The sequence below is a fragment of the Rhinolophus ferrumequinum genome, chromosome 12 (genome assembly GCF_004115265.2).
Source record: "Rhinolophus ferrumequinum isolate MPI-CBG mRhiFer1 chromosome 12, mRhiFer1_v1.p, whole genome shotgun sequence".
In the NCBI taxonomy this organism is placed as follows: domain Eukaryota; kingdom Metazoa; phylum Chordata; class Mammalia; order Chiroptera; family Rhinolophidae; genus Rhinolophus; species Rhinolophus ferrumequinum.
Genome location: NC_046295.1, coordinates 77,331,668 through 77,355,970, shown reverse-complemented (window position 1 = coordinate 77,355,970; position 24,303 = coordinate 77,331,668). Strand labels below are relative to the sequence as shown.

Below are 24,303 nucleotides of genomic sequence, written 5' to 3'. Positions count from 1 at the left end.
CACACTTTGAAAACTGCTGATCTACTGACTAGTTCAATTCTTGTGTTTTGCAGGTGGGGACCCTGAGGTGCAGAGAGGGTGAATGACCTACCCAAGGCCATAAAACCTAAAAGTGAATCGAGCCCAAATCTCCTGACTCCTTTCCCAGTGGTCATTCCATTGTGTCCATATTAAAAAGACTACTTACTTTCCCATTTCTGCTAGATAAAACAGGGTCAGTTACTGGTACATAATTCTAAAAGAGGGACAGGAGAAAAGCAATTTTCCCAAGGTGGAGGTCTAGAAGACAAAAAAGGAAAAAATGTATACCACGCTCTACCCGGGCTTGGGCACCACCTTGCCCCTAACGATTGACATGGTTCAAGGTATAGGAAATTGATCAGACTGAAGCATTTGATACCAGCGATGGGTTTTTAGAAATCGAGCTTTATTACTTATTTTTTGGCACCATAGTCAGTAATTCATAGACTAGGTCAATTCAAGCCAAGAGTATCAGGGGATCACCACCTCCCAGAAGCACATCTCACACACGACATTTAGTATAGAGGAAGAGATCCATGGCCGCTGCCGAGGCAGTCTAAGACAATGAATCTTTTCATCAACAGATCTCGACTCTTCTCTGAAAAGCCAAGCTTTGGGTTTTTGTAGTGGCTTTAGTCTAGCAAATCCATCATGATTCACTAGTCAGAACAAGTAAAGCAACACACAGCAGTTCCAGGTCCTCCCTGACATTTTTATTACTCCCTGCGTATGGACGCTCCACTCACGTATAATATACTCACGTATAATATACTGCGAATATACTCACGTATATTCGCAGCCCTTCCGAAGTCAACCTGGAAAACAAAGGAAGGCGCCTGCCCTGGTTCACACATCCCTACTCATGCAAGGGCCGAATCCCAAATGAAGAGGACAAACAGTGCTTCTCGGTTCCCTGTAACACGTGGGAACAGTCCCAATCCCAGACTCTAAGCTATCCCTGATGCTATTTAGAACTACGTCCACATCAGGCACTTCCTCTGAATTTCTAGTTATTTCACAAGCTGAGGAAGGCAAAGCGACCATATATCCCAGACGTACATGTAAGGATTCGCCTCGACTATTAAACGACACTTTAAAAGGGACTTTATGCATGTTTACTCTTTTCTGGGAACAGGGCAGCGTGGGGGTGGGGGTCGGGGGCGTGGAGTCAGAGTGGTAGGCTCACTTCAGCTCAGAGTGCAATGCTTAAGGTGTTACCTACTTTCTGAAAGTTACTAGAGACAAAGGAAACAAAAAATGGGATCGAGGGCTAAACAGCTTTCCTCATAATTTTTGCAGAAGTGAGAAAGGCCAAATCCATTTTCTCTGTCAGGTGGACCCTTTAAGAAGTCATCAGACCACCTAGATTTTGTGACCCATGAAAATCTCCTTTCCTAGTCACAAGGTACAGCTATATAAAAATACATATTGGTAGATTTCTAAATCTGGACATGACTCTCCCAAGTCCAGCTGCGTTCAGTTGTTTATTTCGCCCCTCTGCAGCAAAAGGGTGACGGTGGGCGATGGAGTGACATCAGGAACGCCAGAAGGAGGAAGTCAGAAAACCCTTGGGGACAGGAATCTCCTTGCGCTGCAAACATTTCTGGTCAAGGAAAGATGAAGAAAACAGAATGATTTTCTGATAACACTGCTTCTAACACAACAGTTGGAAGGAACTTTGAGGGCCAGCAAGTTCAAGTTCCACGGAACAAGGGTCAGCAAAGGACAAAGTGAGTGAGAATAACGGTTGTGGGTAAGACTTGTGCTTGTGCAGGCCTGCAGCAGAGGACAAGAGCTAGGCTATTTTCATGCCTGTCCTACTCTCGTCTCCCACAACCTGGCCTCATCTTTCACTGTGGTTATTTTTCCAACTGGGCTACCAGAAATTGCAAGTCAGTGGGCGGTCTTGGCTGACGTACCACAGAGTTCTGAGTTATTTGTCAAAACGAACCTCGTAAAAATTTCGGCACTGGGAAACACGAGAGGAGTCTGGCTGACAGTGCCGTCTGTGCTCATGGAGAACAGTTCCCCAGACCTGAGACTGAGAAAGGCACCGTGGCCAACTTGCCCAAAATGCACTGGTGAGACAAGAGCCATTACAGAGGTTTTACTCATCTCTTAGGGTAAAGGACAATGACATGTAGGAAGGAAATATGGCAGCCCTTAAGGTTAAAGGGGAATTATGGCCCAAAAGGTAGGGTTTAGAAAAATCCAGAGGAAGAGACTACAGTCAGAGAATCTGGAGGTCCAGACACAGGTGCAAGTGAGGCCAACTACAGTTTGGGACGTGTTGGTCTAAGGGCATCGTACCTCCAAGAACTGCTTGAGGCGTATGAAGGAACCCATCTGTCCTGAGCTCGTGATGGCTTCGATCCTATAGGGAGAAAAGTCACACCTCTGATTTGCATCTTTTGGAAAGCAGTTAGGTACACTGTTGATCTGAGGGAAGGAGTAGATCAAATGCCTCACAGAGATATCCTCTAGACTAAGGATGCTGTCGCTCTCCAAAGGTTTCCGGCCTTCTTTTCAAACAAGGGGGTAAAGGAGAAGAGAGCACTCTTCCTTTCTGAGGTCTTTGTGATCAAGTGGGATGGGGGTTGCCAAGGCCTCTCCCCCACTTGAAATGCCAATGAGTTGAGAGGAATAAGAAGGGTACGTAAAAATGAATGCCACACGGTGTCAAGTAAACTGGTTGATAAGTCAGTTTCTCCAACTGATTTATCGAGGGGGTTTCACTCCTTGGTTTAATTCATAACTCCACGTAATCACCACCCCAGATTATCTGGGGAAGTTTGCAAAAGAATAGAGTTTAAAAAACTGTCAGGTTATCTGAACCCAACATCCACCTAATTTGTTTTTTCATTTAGCCAACAGTGTTTAAGAGAGCCTCTTATTAAAGTTCAAAAGTGTTTATTCAAACATCAAAGAGGAGAAGCACGGGAGTAGAAGACGTCACACTTAATACAAGTGCTTTTGTTTGTTGGTTTTTAAATTTTTTTTTTAATTGGGGAATATTGGGGAACAGTGTGTTTTCCCAGGACCCATCGGCTCCAAGTCAAGCCCTTGTTTTCAATCTAGTTGTGGAGGGCGCAGCTCACTGGCCCATGTGGGAATTGAACCGGCGACCTTGGTGTTATGAGCACTGCGCTCTAACCAACTGAGTCAACCGCCGCCCCAATACAGGTGTTTTTAACCAAGTCACAAACAGCTCGTTACTGCACCCAGGGGTATCTGATGTCATGAGTTTTCCCCACCGAATCCCTGGGGTCTGCTCAACAGGTCGAGTACCTGGGGAAGTAGTCCTCTCTGATGAGAAGTATCATCTTCCAGAACTGGGCCTGATACTGTTTCATGAGGGCATTGCCACACACCTAGAGGGAAAGGCAGGCATGGTCCGAGAAGAGTGAATATTCACACTCATACAAGAGACCCAGCAGCACAATCAGTTCTCTGCCTTGCACGCCTATCAAGAATTTCAGTCACAATGCCACTTAGTGAGCAACCAAGGCAATGAATAGAAAAATCCAACTTTCTTCTGAAGTGCTGCTCTGTCTTTAACCAGCCTGCCAGGTAGACAGGTGCTTCAGAAAATGTGAACCAAACCTAATGAACTCGTCTTTGATTCTACTGAGTGGAAGCCTTTTAGAAGGTCTGGCACACCTCCCAACCTTAGTTAGCAGAGTATTCAGAATCTCACTTGGGTTCTCAGTGATTCAGGATCACTGTTCATGTACTGTGACTTCAGGAGCTGTCAGGTAACCAGAAACTATTGGCACTATAGGCCAAATGGCCCCAGGTTTGCTATGGCATGTGCCTTTTTCTTTAAGAAGTGTGTCCTTTTCCCAGAAGCCCTTAGCCCTACCCTATAGTGATGGTCCCTTATAGGCAGAGAGGACTGTATAGAGCCTTCTGGACGAGGGTGATACCTGACCCACGCTGGTTAATCATATTTTCTGTCCTGGGAATTAGGAACTGCAGTGGTGGGACAGCAGTGCCCCTACACTGGGTGACCACACTGAGGCTGAGGGACATAGCCCAGAGCAGGCATTTATCTTCTCCACCGTGCACAGAGAACTAGAGGAAGTTGGCCTACAGAGCAAGGAAGGGGCAACTTTCAGGAAGAGCATATAGGAAAGACCATGTGTCCCCAGAGAGACTCTCGGTGCCTGGTGACATCCCAGTTCCTGGTTGTAGCTCCTCAGGAGATTCAACTGCACTCCTCCCTTTGATCCTGGGGGTCACTTCTCTCTCCCTAAAACAAATTCTCCTTTTTACTTGTGCTAGGATGTCCACTGTTCTGTTCTTTACAATGAGAAGACAAACACCCACACAGAGAAGGAAAAGTAAAGTGGGAAGAGAAATCCAAAGCTAGCTTTGTCTTAGGGCTCAAGAGAGAATCTGGTTCTGGACCCTAATGCTGTTTTCCCAACACCTCTAATTCTGTCGCTTCCCCACTCGTGTCAGGCAGTGGCCCAAGGCTGCTTCAACCACTGGCTCTCTCGTGGCACATCTGCATTACGTACCTCCAAGAAGTCAAAGAGGAGGGTGGCTGTCACATCTGACAAGGGCTCCATGTTTAATATCTGTGCCAACCAGCGCCAACCATGATTTAAGCCATGAGGATGAATCTGGGAGGAGAGAGACTTGGTCATGATTTGATCTCATTTTACTCAGAGATCTAAACTCCCAATGTTGTCATCTAGCCATTACCAAGTGGATGTAAACCCCCAGTTCACGTAACCCAAGCACATGCCGCAGGGCGTAAACAATACAAGCCAGGCAAATTCTGCGTTTAAATGCTCCAACACAGTGGAACCTACACATTCTTTCTAGGATCCCTACAATACACACCTGTCAGCTTCAATTTCGGGGAATCTATTGGCCAACAGTTACCTTAATAGACAGTTATTTATCATCTTGGTACCTCAGCACAGAACCTGGGACACAGCAGGCGCACAATAAAAACTTTGTGGATTCACTCAACAGATTCCTTTCTCTTTAGGTCTCCAAGTCCGTGAACGTCTCCATTTCGCTAATCTGCATCTCTTGAGGAAAGACTTGGCCTGGCAGGTCAAAGCCCTGGACCCCAGCCGCGGTCCTGCCATTGTCAAGTGTGTATCACTACAGCTTGCTAAGCCTCCATCTGTCCATCTGTGAGTAAGGTATGTGACCTAGATGGCCTCTAAGGCAACCAACTAGATCTAATATGACAAATTCTTGCTCTTCTATTAAAGTCTGCTAACCTCAATGACTGACTTACAACAGACCGTCATCTGATAGACTCTTTTATAAACTCAGTTCCTTAAAGCCTCAGCTGCATCGGTCACTGAACAAATGGTTCTGATAACCCAGAAGCTTCCTAATAATCACCACCAGCTTCTCTAAGGCTACCTATGAAGCAGCAGCCTACTTTAACTCGTCATGCCACTAGATGCCCTCTCTGAAAGAAGGGCACTGCTTCCTGCAGACAGAATGCCATTAGGGCCTGACCTCGCACTGCTGGCAGTCAGCCTTTGCTACTACCTCTTGTTGCTTTCCATAAGGCCACCGGAGCTGAATGATGGCAGCGTAGAGGCGGATCATGCCAGACATGCGTTTTAGGAAGTTGTCCTGCTGCTCCACTTTGGAGTCCTTCACTTGGTAGCCCAGCATCCTATGTGGGAAGAAAAACTTCAGTGGGACAAGGCCAAAGTGAGGGTGACAAATCGGAGATTACTTTTCACGGCCAGAAGGAACAATATCTCAGTATTAATACATCATTACATGTTATTACATGTGTACAATACTTGGTTGAGAACACTGATATCCATTATCAAATGTGTGCACCAGATAAGCCCTGCGAGGTAAACTCACGGGTCATACGTATCATTCATGAATAAGGAAGACGATGCTCAAAGAGGTGACACGATTACCCATTTGTGCGAAACTATTAAATGACAAAGCAGGGAGAAAATTCCAAGACCCCTGGATTCTAGACCCAGTATTCTTTCCACTAAACTCTATTGATTATTGGCACCTAAGGTCAAATTCCAACAGCTGTCCAGTTTGCATAGAACATTCAAGTCTGATAGAACATTCACAGAAAAGCTGTGAGAAGGAGGAATACAAATTCTATTCCTATTTCATGAATTGGCCTAGGGCCAGGGAAGAGAAAACCGACTTCACCTCTGATAGTCTTCCAAAGCCATGCCCTCCCTGAAAGCCGGGTAGAACGGAACGGAGTACGGACACTTCTTGTGCAGATGTGCGAGAAAGAGGTCCCCCACTCTCGGGTGCAGCTCCCAGATCCCAGACGCCACTACTGCGATGGGGAACGCTGCTTCATGATGAGAGGCCACTTCCTCCTCTCCTTGTTTCTGGGAATACAGAGATGGGGGCACATGAACACTCCTCGAGAAAGGCTGAAGGGTTGTGCGCCAGCCTCTTCCCACACCTCTGGCAACCGATTTTCTCACCACAAATTTCTCCGCCAGTTTGTACTGGACGAAGTCCAGGCCGTGTGGGTTCAGTGTGACGGATACAGAGCGTCCACCAGATTGAACAGGTTTTCCAGAGAGCAGGCTGTGGATCTTGTCAAAGATCTCCTTCAGCTTTGAGCCTGGGCACGAGAGAGAGAACTTAGAAGACACAAGTGCAGATCAATCTAGTTTCACCATTGTTATAAATACAGAAGGACTCTCCAGATAGCCAGCTGTCCGGCCCTCAGGAAGTTCAGAGTCTAAGACCAAAATACTGATGCAGAGAACTCAACGACAATCAAATACATGTTGTGAAGGATGCAAAAAGTACGTGAGAACACGGTACTATTTCAAAGGAATTCCTTAGGTGGGAATGAACTGATTCTGAAATTGACACGTCAAACAGAAGGATGAACAGTATGGAAATAAGTGTTGACTTGTTATAGATCCCATGATGTCCCTAACGGAGTCACTGGCATGTCTAGGAAAAACCTCCTGGAGGATCTCCGCAGCTCACAATGGTTCCCCCGCTTTCTGAGGCCTGCCTTCCTCCATCCTCAGAGACACAGAAGTGGGTTCCCGGAAGCTATATGTGCATGAAAGCTCCTGTGTGCCCCACCCCCACATTGGTTACAGGTAGATCAGGGTAATCTAACTGCACCCATCAGCCACCTGATGGAGTCACTTCCTTGAAGTGGCTTGGCCCTGCAACTCCTACACTTGTGAGCAGTAGGACCTTGCAATTGCCACGTGCACCAAAGAACAACAGCCTATAAGCTACGAATGGAGATGTACAGAGGGAAGACGAGAGAGAAAAGGGTCCTAAAGTTTCTAGCTCTAGACACCTAACGCCATTCCTGCCATTACGTTCTGTGAAATGTCTGTCTTTGGGACAAAGGCTTGTGTGTGTGTGTGTGTGTGTGTGTGTGTGTGTGTGTGTGTGTGTAAGAAGATCTGAATTAGTTTCCATTACTTTCAATCAAAATTTAAGTTAATACAGTGTCTCCAGCTTAGAAATACCCTGCCAAGTTCCTCATTACTCTAAGTAATGTTACCCTAATTAGATGTGGAGAATGAAACAGAGGAGGCAGTCATGGGGATGAGTCCCAGGTGTCCAGCTAAGGTGACGGAGTAGATAACGGCGTTATGCTTACTTAGTGCAAAGCGGATGAAAAGCAAGCATAAGGAAGATGATGCGTTCAGATCTGAACACATTAAACTTGAGTATCTGAGAGCCATCTAGGCAGAGATGTCCCTCAGGTAGCTGGACCTACAGAATCTGAGGAATGAACCTGACATAGATTTGGGAGTCATCGGCATTTAGCTAATATTTGAAGCCGTGGGGGATGAAGAATGAGAAGTGAGGGGTGAGAGCAAATCCCTAGGAAACACCTACAATTGAGGTAGAGGTGGGAGACGTAGGAGCCCACAAAAGTGAAAGAGAGGTAGGAGAAGAACCTGGAAATTAATGCTCCATAGAAGCCAAAGGAGCCGAGTTTCACAAGAAAGGATCAACGGCACCAAATGGAAATACAAGGAAGACCAGAAAATCCTTAAAAGATGTAGAATCAAAGGAAACATTTTAGGATGCGAGTGACTCAAGCATGTTTAAAGGGAAAGGAACCTGTAAAAGGGAGTAATTTTACAGAAGACAGGAGAGAAAGACAATAAATGAGGAGGCAACATTTTGAAGGAGATGGGAGGAGATGGGAACAAAGGCGGAGGCAGAAGGGTAAGCGTGGGCCAGGACACCTCATCCTTTGAAACAGGAGACTAAGAGGTAAATACAGCTGTGTACAGGTGGAAGGGGCAGACATCGGAGGACCTCACACCTGACGTGGTCTCGATTTCCTGATGAAGGAGGAGGCAAGGTTATCTCTGGTCAACTGAGGGGTATAGCCTGAGGATAAGCCTGAGGAGAGCGGGATGGCTGTCAAGTCACCTCTCCCGACTGCTGCTGTTGCTATCAAAGGAAATGGCACTTTAAATTCCAGAATGCGATACGTATTTATTTATTTATACTTTGCCCTATTCCAGAAAGAATTTCAGGCAGCAAAGTGCAATGTAAGTTCTGTCATATAGCCTCTCAAAGGCAGAAATTGCAACTTCCCTGTGCTTTTTAGGCAACAAGTTAATGGGGGGAACTGGGACCCCCTACGTCAGAGCAGCCTCCCAGCCATCTGGCAGCGGTCTGTAATTTGGAGGCTCCCACATCTAGAGCTCTATAAAAACTGAACCTCTGTTTCTAGAGAAGAGGAAGAAGGGTCTTTCCCGTCTGGCTCCTACTTTCTAAATCTCAGTCTCTGGGGAGAAAAGGCAGGCTGTTGAGTCTGAAACAGCTAATGTAGGACAAAAGCAAATACAAGTCACATCCTAGGTTTCCTTAGTGATGTTTTCTGCAGTAACTGTGAATTTTAGGTAAGAGCCATCCTAAATAATTTATTATTAATATATAGCTTATCTTAAAAGAAATGAGTCAAACATAACGATTACCTTCTACGTGCTGAAGAGGAAACTAGGATGCATATAACTTACACACAACTGAGCCGCCTGTCAACGCTTGTTCGAACATACTATTTATAGGAACCTTACAGAGAAGTAGATCTGGACTCTTAAAAAGATAATAAAATGAAGTGAAGGGCCATGTTCTAAACTCCTCCGACTAACCTGCAATGGTGGAGATCTGGCTCACGGGGATGGTGGCTGCCTTCTGAAGGTCCATCTTTATCTTTTTGGCCTGCCACAAGAGAACAGTGAGAAGGCAGACAGTGCTCTGAGAAGCCGAGTAGCTGCCATTAGGATTAGGGAATGTGACCCGCTAGCTGCATTGCTTTGGGACGCGAGGCTGTTCAGAGCACCATCAGCCCCAGGCAATTCCCGGCTTACACCCCGTCCTACCTGACTGTCTTTGCTGCTGGTCAGTCCCTCACAGGCCAGTACACACTGGCGGGAGGCCTCCTGCAGCTGCTGGTACCACTGCATCGTACTGTCCTGCACCTTCACCTGGAGGTCTGAGGAGAAACAGCTGTATTTATTGAACGTGGTATGAGCCAGGTACTGTTCCAATCACCTCCTGTATGTGTTAGCTGCTTTCACTGTTACAATAACCCCATGAAGGAGATACTGTTATTATCTTCGTTTTATAAACAAGGAAACACACAGGGAAAGGATAAGTAATTTGAGGAAGTCACATTGCTAGGAAGCAGAAAAGCGAGATTCCCACTGATCTGGCTCCAAAGCCAGCGTTCTCAGCCATTATGCTATATTGATCCTCTTATATATTAAGTCCTCATGGAAAGTGTTAGAATCTGAAGTCAGGCTCCATGTCAACCAAAACTAACTGTAATTCCGTAAAAGTACTGACTTTTACATTATGCAAAAGTTCTGGCAAATTGTCCTGTTGCTGAACATAATATTCAGAACACACTCTTGTTCTTTTCACATTCTGAAACTTACCCCAAGTTAAAGGATCGTACCCACATGGAAACTTACCTTCCTTCTGTTTCCCTCCTGGGCCCTGGCTGGGAACGAGGGACTCTTTGTGGACCTCTGGGCCCTGCTGCATCTGTGATTCCTGTCGCTTGACCTGGGCCTCCTCTTCATCCTGCCTCCTCTTGTCTTCAGAGGCCCTGGCGATCTCCTGCTGTAAGTTCACGAGGAGGTCCCGCATTTCCTGCAGCGCTCTCTCAGCTGCAGCGTGGTCCTCTGCCGAGGGAAAGCCGTTCTGTCAGGGTGACAGAGGCAGGGCTTAGTGGTTATGCCCCAGGCACCCTGCAGGCTGAATCATACCTCACATTTCCAGAATTGGAATTCTTGCACCAATGGAGTACCAGTCATCAACATGTTGACTCCTATGCTTTCCCCGTTCTCTTCAAGGTGATACCAAGTTACCATCTCTTAATGGTAAGACCAATTTACCATCACATCTACTGACCAACACTGGCTAGATAATTTTTTAAAAGCCTGTGACAATAGGCTAAACAAAAATGATACTGTGTTTTAATTTGCATTCCACCTATTAATGGTGATTTTGAATTTATTTTAGAATTTATTAGAAAATTATATTTGTGCTTTTACAAGCTGTTTAATCCTGTTCTTTGCTCATTTTTCCATTAGTGTGATGGTGGTAAAAAGAGTGATTTACTTATTTTTTTCCCACAAATTGCAAAAGCTCTTCTCTGTATTAAGGACATTAAATTTTGGTCTACTGTATATGTTACAAATATGTTTCCTAACTTGTCATGTGTCTAACTTTTATGCACTCATACCTACTGACCTTTCCACTATGACTTCTGTTTTTGTTGCTCTGCCTACACGGAATCCATACCTTTATATAATTCAAATATTCACCATTTTTTCCCCCACTGAATATGACTTCTTCCTGTTTGTCTCTTTTCTTTTTTACATTTAAACATCCAAGAAATATGAAATCAATAAGATGAATGAATGGTACAAATTTAATCTTTACTTTCATGGTCCAAATAATCCATCTTTGCACCACTGATTTGAAATGACAACTTTATATTAATTACCTACAAAAAACCTGGTCTCTTTCTGGGCTTGCTATTCTGTTCCACTAACTTTCCTATCTCTGCCTAGGCAAGAAGAACCTGCTTTAACTGAAGTGTTAGAAAATGATTTTATATTTGATAATGCAAGCCCCCCAACATTAGGTTTCTTTTTGAAACAGTCCAACGTAATCTTTTATTAGAATTTCACTAAATGTATTGATTAGGGCAAATTTGATAGCCTACTTTAATGAGGCTTCAGGAACATGGTAAATCCTTCTGTTTACTCAAGCCACATTTTGTAAATTCAATAAAGTTTTATACTTTTCTGTATGTAAAGCCCATCCATTTCAGGCTAGTATAGGTATTTTCTATTAGGCTAGGTATTTTATATTCCACCATATTTTTAACTCTTTTACCAGAAAATTTCTAATTTTGACCACATAACTAAAGTCTCATTAAAAAATCTAATACTTTCCAGCTTTTTACTCTTGGATTTCAATGTAGACAATCATACTGTCGTCAAATTACAATAATTACATTTCTTCACTTAAATATTGACTTTGTTTTTATTGCCTTGTAGTGGCTGTAACAATATTGAAGAACAGTGACAATGTGGTACATTTTTTATTTCTTTCCCAACTTCAATGGCATATCTGAAATGTAGTCTTGGATGGATGCATACTTTTTATCAAGTTAATAAGGAATGCATTTTTATTCTTAGTTTACTATGTTTTTTTTTTTTAATCAGGAAAGGATGTCAAATTTTAGCATATATTTTTACATCTGATAACATAATTTTACTCCCTGAACTTATTAGTGAAATGAGTTTCATGAATAGATTTCGTAACAATTGAACCAGCTTTACATTATTCTTAGAATAATACCTCTTTGGTTATAGTGCATTACTCTTTTGAGGCATTGATAAATTTGAGTTCCTTATCTTTTATTTAGAGCTCTGCTCATAAATGAGATTCCACATAAGTCACTCTGACATGCACGTTACTGTGCTATTTTGTCAGAATTTGACAATTAGAATTATAAAATAAAATGAATTCAGAAGAAGCTCCGCATCATTCCCTGTGGTCTGCACTATAAACATGTTTCATCATTTTGCCTGTTAAATCAATGAGGCCTCTCATTTTAATCCATCTCGTCCCAGGTAGTGGAAGAGAAAAAAAGTTGTTTTCTACAGGAAATTCATAAGTTTTCTCTTTTAGACATTAAAATGTATTATAAAGCTACAGCGATTAAAATAAGATGATCCTAGTAAAAGAATAAAAAACACATATCAAGGAAACAGGAGAGCATATTGAGAAAGAGCTCCTAGGATAGTATTTAGTGTGACGAGCTATTTATAAATCAGGAGAGAAACATGGTGGCAAAATAGTAAGAATATTCAAAAAAATAATCTCACACCAATCATCAAATAACTTTTAGATGGATTAAATGAGGGGGCCGGCCCAGTGGCTCAGGTGGTTGGAGCTCCATGCTCTTAACTCCGAAGGCTGTCGGTTCGATTCCCACATGGGCCAGTGGGCTCTCAACCACAAGGTTGCCAGTTCAACGCCCACAAGGGATGGTGGGCTGCGTCCCCTGCAACTAGAAAACGGCAACTGGACCTGGAGCTGAGCTGTGCCCTTCACAACTAAGACTGAAAGGACAACAACTTGGAGCTGAACGGCACCCTCCACAACTAAGATTGAAAGGACAACAACTTGACTTGGAAAAACAGGCCTGGAAGTACACACTGTTCCCCCAATAAAGTCCTGTTCCCCTTCCCCAATAAAATCTTAAAGAAAAAAAAAAAAATGAGGGGAAAAACCAAATTTCTTTACATCAAAAATGTCGGGCGGCCGGTTAGCTCAGTTGGTTAGAGCACGGTGCTCTTTTTTATTTTTTTAATTGGGGAATATTGGGGAACAGTGTATTTCTCCAGGGCCCATCAGCTCCAAGTCATTGTCCTTCAATCTAGTTGTGGAGCGCACAGCTCAGCTCCAAGTCCAGTTGCCGTTTTCAACAACAAGCATGCTTTTTTCAATAAATTCTGGTATGGTTATATGTTGAACATATCTAATTTCATCGGTTCATCAAGTATTTATTGACTACCTACCATGTGTCAAGGCAATACTTGCAGCTTTTAAATATTTTAATAATCATAGTAATTACATGTTCAAAATACAATGTTAACTGAAAAAAGCAATATACATTTCTGTAAGGTTTTCATTTTTACGATAAGCATAGCTGGCATTCAGGATATATTACTGAACGAACTAAAGTTATTTCACAATCAGAAGAGACAAATATTTCTTTTTAACCTACAGATACTCTATAGCTGGATGAGTCCAGTGTGCGACGGGGCTAACACACACACCCTGTCAGAAAGAAATACAGTGTCAACAGTGGTTATTTCTATCTAGGTAAAGAGGTGAAGAGTGATAATAAACAGGATTATATTTAGTTCAGAAAACAAGTTTGCCTTCAAGGTTCTCCATGTCAAAGACAGAAGACGGAGCCCCCCCGGGCACCCCCTCACCTCAGAAGTGGCCCGAATGATGCCCGAGATGAGGCCACACAGCTGGTTGGCCCGGGTCCGGAAGGCAGACAGGTCCACCTTGAGCAGGTCTCTGGGCTGCTCCAAGGAGTCCAGCTGCTGGTTGAGGTGCAGCATCTCCTCTTGCAGGGCGTAGAGGCCACGCAGGCGGACCTGGCCCTCCTCCTTCCGGAGCCGTGCCAGCTCCACCTGCCTCAGGCGCTGTTGCTCTGCCTCCCGCAGCTTCAGGTTGAGAATCTACGGAGAGGGCTGTCAAGTTACTCCTCTCTGATGGGCTCCTGGGCTCTCTTTCTACATTCCTGAGTCCTGGGCGGGGGGCGGAGGGGGCTACACATTTTCACACATGGGCCAGAGCAGGAAAAGGAATGCCCAGCGTCAGTCACACCGAGGCATGACATGGGCCAGGTCCTCCATGACTGGCTGCCAGAACCTCTCTTCTGGCAGGTAACAGCCAGACACCGAGACACCCCCACGGCTTCTCCCAGACTCTGACCTTGGCTCTGTGACGATGCTCAGCTTTTAGCTTCTCTTGGTGCCCCAGGGCTTCTCTGGAACTGAAAGAGGAATAAATAAATGGCAGGGAGACAGTCAGGGACGCTTCCTAACACTGGTTTACCTCTACCCGAAGCCTCCCACTCTTTGTGATACGCTGGCCATCTTTCCACGGTGGGTCAGTTTTCTGGGTTCTGAGCCTCTCCGGCTCTTTTGCAACTTAAGGACTGAGCAGTCTGACATTCCCAGCCATGACTCAGGGAGACTCACCTCTTCTCCATCACTTCCTGTAAGTCCTGGAATTCTTTATGATGCTTCAGTTCCTTCCGTTCATCAAACCGCTTCAGTTGTTCACATGCCATCTCGGACAGGGCTCGAACCTTCTTCTCCTGCTCCTCCTGCCACTGCCTTAGGCCCTCCTGAAAAGGATCAGCACCTGCTCTCTGGACTCCATGACCGCCTCGGTCATTTCGACGGGTGGGATACACTCCCATCAGTCCTTAATTCCATCAGAGATACTCCAGGGCATGGAACCACCTGCATGTTTCTCAGAACCTCTGCTCAGTCACCTCTCTCCTCTGGGATGATCTTTAAATTCAGCTGTTCTGGAAAGCTCTTCCAGTTTGCCCCATGAGGTTATAAGCCAGGAAGGGCCACGTATTTACTAACGTCTATCAAATAGCCTTGTACTTCTAACCTTTCATTTTGAATATTCTTATGAGGGTTTTGGGATAATCTATAGAAATCCTTATTCTAATTCCATAAACGCGCTGTGCACATTTTCATCTCACTCCTTTCCCCGTGCTATTATCTCTGCCTGGATTCTTCCCCCCACCCACACTTAGGAAAGTCCCTTTCCTTTACACCTAAAGGTACCAGGTATTTTACTGATTATTCATGACTCTACTCTCATATGGTTTTTAAGGGCAATTTGACATTTTAACTACCAAATTTTAGGTATATGTCCTTTGGCTCTAGTGCCACTTTCGGAATGTATCCTGAGGAAATACGTGCAATGTGTGCGAAGATATATGTACAAGGATGTTCACCATAGCCCTGTTGACAATGGCAATAAACTTGAAATAATTTAAATTAACCGGGGAAAGATTAAATATATTACAGTAGGCCATACTAGACAGTACGCTGCAGCCTTTAAAAAGGATGAGATGCTATATATACTGACATGGAGATATGTCAAAATGTTTTGTTAAGACATTATGTTATTATATTTTAAATGTTATTTTAAAGCTTCCAGTGCAAGAAGACAAATTTAACACAAGCATATATATCATCTCCCCTGAGACTCTGTTTAAATAAGAGCTGGGAAGGAAAAAAAAACATTCAATAACAGAGAGCACATGAGGGATATCATGTGCACGGGAAAACTTTCTACATACTTCTTCTGGAAGGTAGTCCACGGAGGAGTGGTGATTGACAGAGCGGAGCTGGGGAAAGCCGAGGAGATGGTCGGTCGGTCTCTCTCTCCCTCTCTCTCTCTTTCTCTCTCTCCACCTCCACTGCTACCACCCTCGTCTAAGCAACCATCACCTTTTTTTTCTTCAGTGCCAAGGTAAATGCTTTAATGAGTGTTCCTATCTTCCACTCAGATTATAACAGTCTTCTAACTATATTTTATTTATTTCTCTTGTTTACTTTGGTGTCTCCCCACCATCAAGTAAGTTCTATGAGGACATGGATTTGTGTCTACTCTGTCCACTGTTTTATCTAGACCTAGAAGAGAATCTAGCACATAAACGCTCAATAAATATTTATTGGCTCAGTAAATAAATGAATGAGGATAGATGCCAGAAGACTTTTACTTTATAAACTCATGTACTTTTTCAAAAATTTTATAAAATCATGCATTGCTTTCCTAATAAAAAAATAATAAAGTCAAATAAATTAATTAAAATAGTGCTGTTCTTTTCCCAAGAGGCTGTTAAGGTCCATCTTCTCAGTATAACCTTATCTAACAACCTCAGATCATCTTCAAATTTTGGAGAAGCAAATGGAAACCAGGAAAGCCTAAGTAATTTTCCCAAAGCACATGAAAAATGGAAGAGCGTGGATTTGAAACCAGATTTGACTTCAGAGAGTTTTCCCTTGACTGCTACACGATATTATCGCCCCAGAAGAATCGGGAGCTCATAGCCGGTGAGACACAACGATGAGTATACAGCGGGCATTCATAAACCCTGAGGAACTGCACTTAAATATGGCTCCCGAGGGTCAAGCTTGCCGTGCTTCATGGGTCACTTACTGTTCCTTTCATTCTGTGCACCAGCTCATACATTCGGATGCAGCCTTCCACTTTGATCCCCCTGGAGGACTGAAGTACCATAGGCTCTGCATGCTGGGACTCAGGTCTGTCCTGCACAGACAGAAGATGGCAAAATTGAGCTTTTAAGAAGGTACAGTTGGTGTTATCCCTTTTAGACAAAGAACACATCCCTACTTAGGAACAACATCTAACAACAACCACAAAACAAATTAGGTTAGACCAAATATGCTTTTCATGATATCGACCTTGTTCTAATTGTTTTCCTTAATAAACTGAAGTTTGTTGCATTTGGGGCATTGCTTTTCTTTTTTTTCTTTTCGGCTTTCTTGTTTGTTTTGATCTACCCAGCAAACTTCTCCCCCTTTCTTCTCATAAGGGTCCACTTGTGCTAGGTTGGTTTGGATGGAGCAACCCCAACCCACAGCCCCAATTCTTCCTCCCTCCTTGCCTGAGGGGTAAGAATGTGACCAGCTGGCAATCGAAGTCCTCTAGTCCCTGTAGCCAGTATCGACTTCAGCAATGAGGCTTAGGAGACACGCTAGGCCATAGTCCACCTTTGGATTTCTCTGATGGGGCTATCTGGGAAGGCCTTCTCTTCTTTTGGGGATGCTAACCTAAGAAGATACGTGTCTACGGCTACCAACGGCCATCCTGCCATATAGAGTGTATCTGAAAAATGAAACCAAGAAGCAGCAGGCAGAATTGAGAGATGGAGAAGCAAAGCCCTGTGTCCAGGTCACTGGCTCACGTCAGAAATAATGTCAAGCAGAGATATACAGAGGGTCTAGATCTAACTGATTCCAAATGCACACCTCGTCTTCCTGGTTACAGGCACTAATCAACATGAGCTAAACTGTACCACAGTTTAACCATCCATCTGCTGAAAGACATTTAATTGTTTCCAGTTTGGGGATATTATAAATAAAGCTGCTGTGAACACTGGTGTACAGATGCTTCTTATGTGAAGGTAAGTTTTGATTTTTGGAGGAAAAATGCCCAAGAATGTAATTGCTAGGTCATCTGGTTAAGTGCATATTTAGTTTTTAAGACACTGCCAAGCTATGTTCCCAAGTGGCTGTATGTACAATCCTCCTTCCCACCCCAAATGTATAGGAGATCCAGATTCTCCCCATCATTGCCAGCATTTGGTGTCACTACTTTTTATTTTAACCATTCTGATACTTGTGTAGTACTATCTCATTCTGGTTTTAATTTGCACTTCCCTAATGGCTAATGATGTTGAACATATTTTCATGTGCTTATTTGTCTTCTGTATATTGTCTTAGGAGAAATGTCTGGTATATTGTAAAGTGAAAAAAACAAAAACAAAACAAATGAAAACAAACAAGGTACCCAACAGTATAGTCTACCATCTTTGTTTAAAAAAGAAAAGAGAACTTGTCTCTGTATACAGTCGTCCCCCTTATCCAAGGGGATACATTCCAAGACCCTCAGTGGATGCCTGAAACCGTGATAGTACCAAACCCCACATAGATTATGTTTTTTCCTATACATACACATGTATGATAAAGTTTAATTTATAAATTAGAAACAGTAAGAGCTTAGCAATAACTAATAATAAAATCGAACAACTATAACAATATACTGTAATAAAAGTTATGTAAATGTGGTCTCTCTCTCTCTCTCCAGTAATTTTTACATTTTTCAGTCCAACTCTATTCCTGCATCTGTGTACCCATCCTTCACTTGAAGTAAATAACTTGGTGTCACTCATTTCAGGGGATCCCTGGCTTTGTATCCGTTGTCTTGATATAGACTCAATGCTTTCTGGACGCCATCAATCAAAACGCATTTTCTCTTTGTGTTTTCCACCCACAAATTGAATGTCTTTTTCATTGTACCCAAACACTTATTAAGCACTATGGCCGTAACTTTTGCAGTTTGAAGTACAAAACTAGCACAAAGTGCTTTTTCCATCTTCAGAATTTCATGCAGAGAAGATTCATTCTTACCACAGATCTCAGCAATATCAGCATACAATTGTTTCAATTTCCTTATTAAGTCGAGAACTTTCATCTTTTGACTTAGAGGAAGCACTTTCCAGCTTCTCCGTGGCATCTCCAAATTGCCAACATCACTACTGTTGCACTTTGGGGCCACTATTAAGTAAAATAAGGGTCATTTGAACACAAGCGCTGCGATACTGCGACAGTCGATCTGATAACTGAGTTGGCTGCTAAGTGACTAACGGGCACGGTAGGTAGTGTGTGCAGCATACATACGCCGGACAGAGGGATGATTCACATCCTGGTTGGGACAGAGTGGAACTATGTGAGAGTTCATCACACTACTCAAAAGAGTGTGCAATTTAAAACGTATGAATTGTTTATTTCTAGAATTTTCCATTGTGCTCGCTTCGGCAGCACATGTACTAAAATAGAATTTTCCATTTAATATTTTCAGACTGCAGTTGACCACAGGTAACTGAAAATGCGGAAAGTAAAATCTTGGATAAGGAGGGACTACCGTGTATACACAAACTATTAAAGGCAGGGACAAAACAGAGCCAAAATATGATGAAAACTCATACAGAACCAATGATAAGTAAGGTATGTAAATTTTAACAGCAGAAGCAAGGTTCATGAGAAAAAAACAACCCAATTGCTCATGACATTAATTACTATTCTTGGTACTAAAAATGGAGGGGAATTACTCTCTGTCAGTCTTTATAAAGTGATATAGTTAGCACTGTCCCTACAAACAGCTACAACAAGCAGCAATCATTATTTTCCCCAGGGTAAGGTCACTGTCCTGTGACAATGTTAAACTATTCAACTTTGCGGCCACCACTGTCTTTTGTCTTCAGGTGATTAAAAGCCTTACCTTGGTTCCATCTGGTGTTGCTGGGGAAGCTGGTGAGAAGGCAATGCTTCCGACGGGAGATGGGGGCACAAATGAAGGTTGGTCTAGGGCTGAAGCAGATCTGGAGGAGGATGAAGTCTCAGAGGGAGGTGGGTTCTCTTGTGTATGGGGTAGGACATGGTCTACCACCCATCCGGAGTAAGAAGATAGTTTGGGAATAGACGTACATTCTTCTAAAACATCCTAGAGAGAAGAAGAGTTGGTTAAGCTCAGCGGGCATGTCAACTGATCTAAGCAATCAAAGATAACCCACTATATGCCTTACTGAAAATCTAAGAAGGCATGCATACATACATATATACACACATACATTACAAAGACCCAAAGTAATTGGATTAACAATCAGAGATGAAGAGAAAGTACAGTAGTTTCTTGATAATGACCCTGACTATTACACTTTTAGAGTATCAGACTAAATAATCCTAACTACAGAAAAAGGAACAATGCACAAAGATGGTCATTAAAGCATCTGCAAAAGCAATCTAAACCGTTGAAACAGAAAAGGAACACAAGAAGAATTTTGAAGTAAAACAGAGTATATACAGTAGAATATTAGTCATTAAAAAATACGATTGTGACTCTTATGCAGTAACATACTTAAAATTCAATTTTAAGTGCAAAAAACAAGAGTATAAACACAGTATACCTACAATTACATAAAATAAAAACAAATGCTGTTATACCAAAAAACATGAAGGAAATATACAAGAAGTTATACTTGGGTAATAATGAGTGACATACTTCTCCTCGGCCTAATTTTCTGTAGTAAATGTTTAAATTCACATGTTTATGGAGAACACAGTATACTAGTGATTCAGAGCACTGAACTTACACCCAGCCTTTCTTGGTTTGAATTCCATGTCTGCATTTCACTCATCTGTATAACTTTGGGCAAGTTACCTAAGCTCTCTGTGCCTCAGCGTCATCACTTCTAAACTGGAATAAAGGATCTACCTCAAAAGATTGGGGGGAGGGGTGTTAAATGAGTAATAAAGGACTTAGAACAGTACCTGGCACATAATCAAAAATTAGAAACTATTATTTTATCTAGATCAGTGGTTCTCAAGCAAGGCCAATTTTACCACCCAGTGGACATTTGGCAGTCTGGAGATAACTAGGAGGGTGCAACTGGCACCTAGTGGGTAGAGGCCAGAGATGCTTCTAAACTTCCTACCATGCACAGGACAGCAACAGCAGCCCCCACCCCACAACAAAGATTATCCAACCTAACCCAAAATGTCACCAGTGCTGTGGTCACGAAATCCTATCTAGGTCCTAGGTACACGTCCTACGTACAATAACAGATATTCAACCCATGGAGAACAATCTGGACACAGAAGCAAAATGCTATATGCACACTTTATACAGTAATGAGGCTCATTTTAAAGACATATTAGAAATAATGTTGAGACAACACCTTATTACACAGTCATACACCAAAATAAATTCTGGGGGCAAGGTTTCAAATGTAACAAATAAAAACCATGATATAAAAAACACCATAAACGGAGAAAAAAATTCAACTGACAAACAAGAAAAAAACATATGCAACACATATCACAGATAAAGGTCTACTATTATCCCTAATATATAAAAGAAAATATAGGAGGTTAAAAACTCTACCAAAACCCCAACAGAAAAAGGGACAAACGACATAAACAGGTAATTCACAAATAAAGATAAAAAGTTAGCTCTTAAATATATGAAAAGACGTTCAATCTCAATCAAAAGTGAAAAGCATCCTAAAACTACACTGAGACCTTATGTATACCTATCAGATAAGCAAAAATTAAAAGTATAAGAAAACATTCTGTTGGGGGCCGGCCCGGTGGCTCAGGCGGTGGGAGCTCCGTGCTCCTAACACCAAAGGCTGCGGGTTCGATTCCCACATGGGCCAGTGGACTCTCAACCACAAGGATGTCAGTTAGATTCCTCGACTCCCACAAGGGATGGTGGGCAGCGCCCTCTCCAACCAACAAGGGCAACTGGACCTGGAGCCTGAGCTGCACCCTCCACAACTAAGATTGAAAGGACAACTTGACTTGGAAAAAGTCCTGGAAGTACACACTGTTCCCCAATAAAGTCCTGTTCCCCTTCCCCAATGAAAAAAAAAAAAAAGAATACATTCTGTTGACAAGGCTGTGGGCCAAAGGGGACAATCCCGCACTGCTGATTGGAAGGCAAATTGATACACCATTGGGGGCTGGGAATTTGGCAATATATAACAAAACTACATCTTCGTTTACCTTTTGACCCAGCAAGTTTATCCTGAAGATACACTTCCCACAAATTGAAAATACACATGCACAAGGTTCCAAATAACGGATTACAACTCATTAAATAAAGTAAGAACCCATGAATCTGTACTGATATAAATAATTAATGAAACGGGAGAAAAAGAAAGCTCTCCCTTATGGTAGAATGCCAATTAACAAATGTAGAAGGAATGATGGATTTAAAAAAAAACAAAAAACCCCACCACCATTTGGCGACATCACACAGGTGACTGATTCAGGCAGAAACATCAATGAATGCTAAGGGTGGACTTCTGACGAGAAAAAGGATATATATTAGTGTAATCTTGGAATACCTCCCCACAAAATACGAATTAGGTAAGAAGGGGGAAATGATGAATTTTAAATGGAGATATACAACAGATCCCAATGTGACCAGGTGATCAAGGTTAGCGTGGTGTTGGAGTGAGAGGAAGCACCTCTGTGCTTCCCGATGTGAGTTACTGCCAACACAGCACCATTTCTGATGTTCCTGCCGAGAATGCATAACCTGAGTATACACCACACAAACCCATGCTGGGACTCATCCTACGGAAGGTAAGGTATGTATTCTTTAAAATTGTCAAAGACATAAAAGACAGGGAAATGCTTTAGAACTGTTTCACATAAAAGTCTGACGAGACAGGACGTTAGCTAGATTACCAGCAACTCGGGCACATGAGCTTAGCCTTTAACCGTCTCTATATCCGCCCCAACGGTCCGACACAGGGCTTTGCAAATCCAGGGACAGTGACCACGCCCCCAGTAAACTTTCCAGGTCCGCCCAATGTCATCTAAAAATTTGGTCTTTTCACTGGCAACAATAGGTTAGGTCATATTGTTTACTGCTAAATCTGGATCTTCTAGCACAAGAGACGCAGAGTCCATTAACTGACCCTGAGCAGCCAGGTTTGCTTTGACAACATAGGCGGAAGCACCCAACTCCGACTGTGGGTAGAAATGAAACCTTCAGAAAGGGCACCTGTGAAATAAGGGGAGGTCCCCCAATGGCTAGAATCGGCGGAGAGGGCAGACACCCTAAGACAGAGTGATGCACACACGGGAGTCAAGAAACAAATGCGGGTAGTTAGAAAGAGCGCACGGGTTCCCGAGGCAGGGACGGAAAAGGCCACAGCGCCCTCCGAGTCCACTGCTCACCTCGCCCCGCAGCAGCCAGTCGCGGTGGTAGCAGAGGCGACCTTTATCGGAATTGCGCAGCGCCTCCAGGGTCTCCCAGCAGCGACCCTCCGACGGCATGGTCGGACCTGCAGTAGTTTCTAGAGCAGCAGCTTGTGACAAAACAAGTCCTCGAATCAGCCACCTGGAAACGGCTACTCGCTTCCGCTTCCGGGGCGCGGATGCAGCGGCGCGGAGTAACACCGCCCAACGGCTGCACGCCCCACTTCCGGCGCTGCGCCTGACCGCGGGTGTGCCTGCTGCCGCGGGCATTTGCTAAAGCTCGTGAAAGCTGGAACCTACTGATTGCACAAAGTCACATATGTAATACTGATGAAGGTGTTAAGAAACTGCAACCACCCCCACCCTGCTGGTGGGGCAGCTGCTGTGCAAAACAGTCTGGCAGTTCGGCAGAAAGGTTCGGCTTGCCGTTTGACCCAGCAATTCGCCTAGGTACCCTGTTTCCCTGAAAATAAGACCTAGCCAGACCAGCAGCTCTAATGAGTCTTTTGGAGCAAAAATTAATATAAGACCCTGTCTTAGCTGAGACATATTAATGTTTCCTCCAAAAGATAGATGCATTAGAACTGATGGACTGGCTAGGTCTTATTTTCGGGGAAACACGGTATCTATGTAAAAGAAATACGTGTCCGCACAAAACATGTTGAATGTTCATGGCATCGTTACTCACAATAGCCAAAAAGTAGAAACCAAATGTCCAGCTGATGAATGGGTAAATAAAGTACAGTGTGTCATAAAAATGAAGTACAAATACATACTACGACAGGGATGAACCTTGAAAACGTTATGTAAGTGAAAGAAGTCAGTCAGTCACAAGAGGTTACACGTTGTATAATTTCATTTATGTGAAATGTCTAGAGTGACAAATCCGGAGACATGGAGATTTTAACAGTGGTTGCCAGGGGCCCAGGCGAGGGGAATGGGGAGTGGCAACTAATGAATATGGTTTTCTTTGGGGGGGCGGGTGATGAAAATGTTCTAAGATTAGATAATGGTGATGATTGCACAACTTTGTGAATATACTAAAACCCACTGTATTATACACTTTTAAACGGTGAATTTTATGATATGTGAATTATATCTCAAGAAAAATAAATACAAAGGCTGACAATTAAGTTTGTGAACTTACTGCAATGATGTTGCTAGCCTTTTTTGACATCAGAGGGATTATTCATTGTGAATTGGTACCAACTGGACAAACATTTAACCAAGTTTACCCTTCGGAAGTGCTGAAAAGGCTACGTGAAAAAGTTAGATGACCTGAACTTTTCACCGATTCATGGCTCTTGCATCACGACAACGCACCAGCTCACACGGCACTGTCTGTGAGGGAGTTTTTAGCCAGTAAACAAATAACTGTATTGGAACACCCTCCCTACTCACCTGCTCTGGCCCCCAATGACTTCTTTCTTTACCCGAAGATAAAGGAAATACTGAAAGGAAGACATTTTGATGACATTCAGGACATCGTGGGTAATACGACAGCTCTGATGGCCATTCCAGAAAAAGAGTTCCAAAATTGCATTGAAGGGTGGACTAGTGCTGGCGTTGGTGCATAGCTTCCCAAGGGGAGTACTTCGAAGGTGACCATAGTGATATTCAGCAGTGAGGTATGTGGCACTTTTCTAGGATGAGT

At 43.3% G+C, this 24,303-nt stretch overlaps 1 protein-coding gene across 1 annotated transcript; it reads right to left on the bottom strand.

Moving 5' to 3' along the window:
* Positions 1-393: 393 nt before the first annotated feature.
* Positions 394-22,807, bottom strand: GLE1 (GLE1 RNA export mediator). The gene is made up of 16 exons (XM_033123657.1): positions 22,629-22,807; positions 19,159-19,380; positions 16,294-16,404; positions 14,304-14,452; positions 14,035-14,095; positions 13,524-13,778; positions 9,972-10,203; positions 9,378-9,490; positions 9,147-9,216; positions 6,477-6,619; positions 6,187-6,377; positions 5,545-5,674; positions 4,545-4,649; positions 3,310-3,392; positions 2,332-2,395; positions 394-1,624 (listed from the first exon to the last, which is right to left on the bottom strand). The coding sequence occupies exons 1-16, from the start codon at positions 22,725-22,727 to the stop codon at positions 1,556-1,558; spliced, it is 2,097 nt and encodes a 698-aa protein (XP_032979548.1). The 5' UTR covers positions 22,728-22,807; the 3' UTR covers positions 394-1,555.
* Between the last annotated feature and the right edge of the window lie 1,496 nt (positions 22,808-24,303).

Coding starts and splice junctions, on each gene's coding strand:
- GLE1 (XM_033123657.1), bottom strand. CDS start 22,727: ATGCCGTCGGAGGGTCGCTGCTGGGAGACCCTGGAGGCGCTGCGCAAT. Junction 10,204..13,523: donor TCATTCGGGCCACTTCTGAG/GTGAGGGGGTGC, acceptor TCACCCTGACAG/AACGGCTTTCCCTCGGCAGA. Junction 2,396..3,309: donor AGAGAGGACTACTTCCCCAG/GTACTCGACCTG, acceptor TTCTCCCTATAG/GATCGAAGCCATCACGAGCT.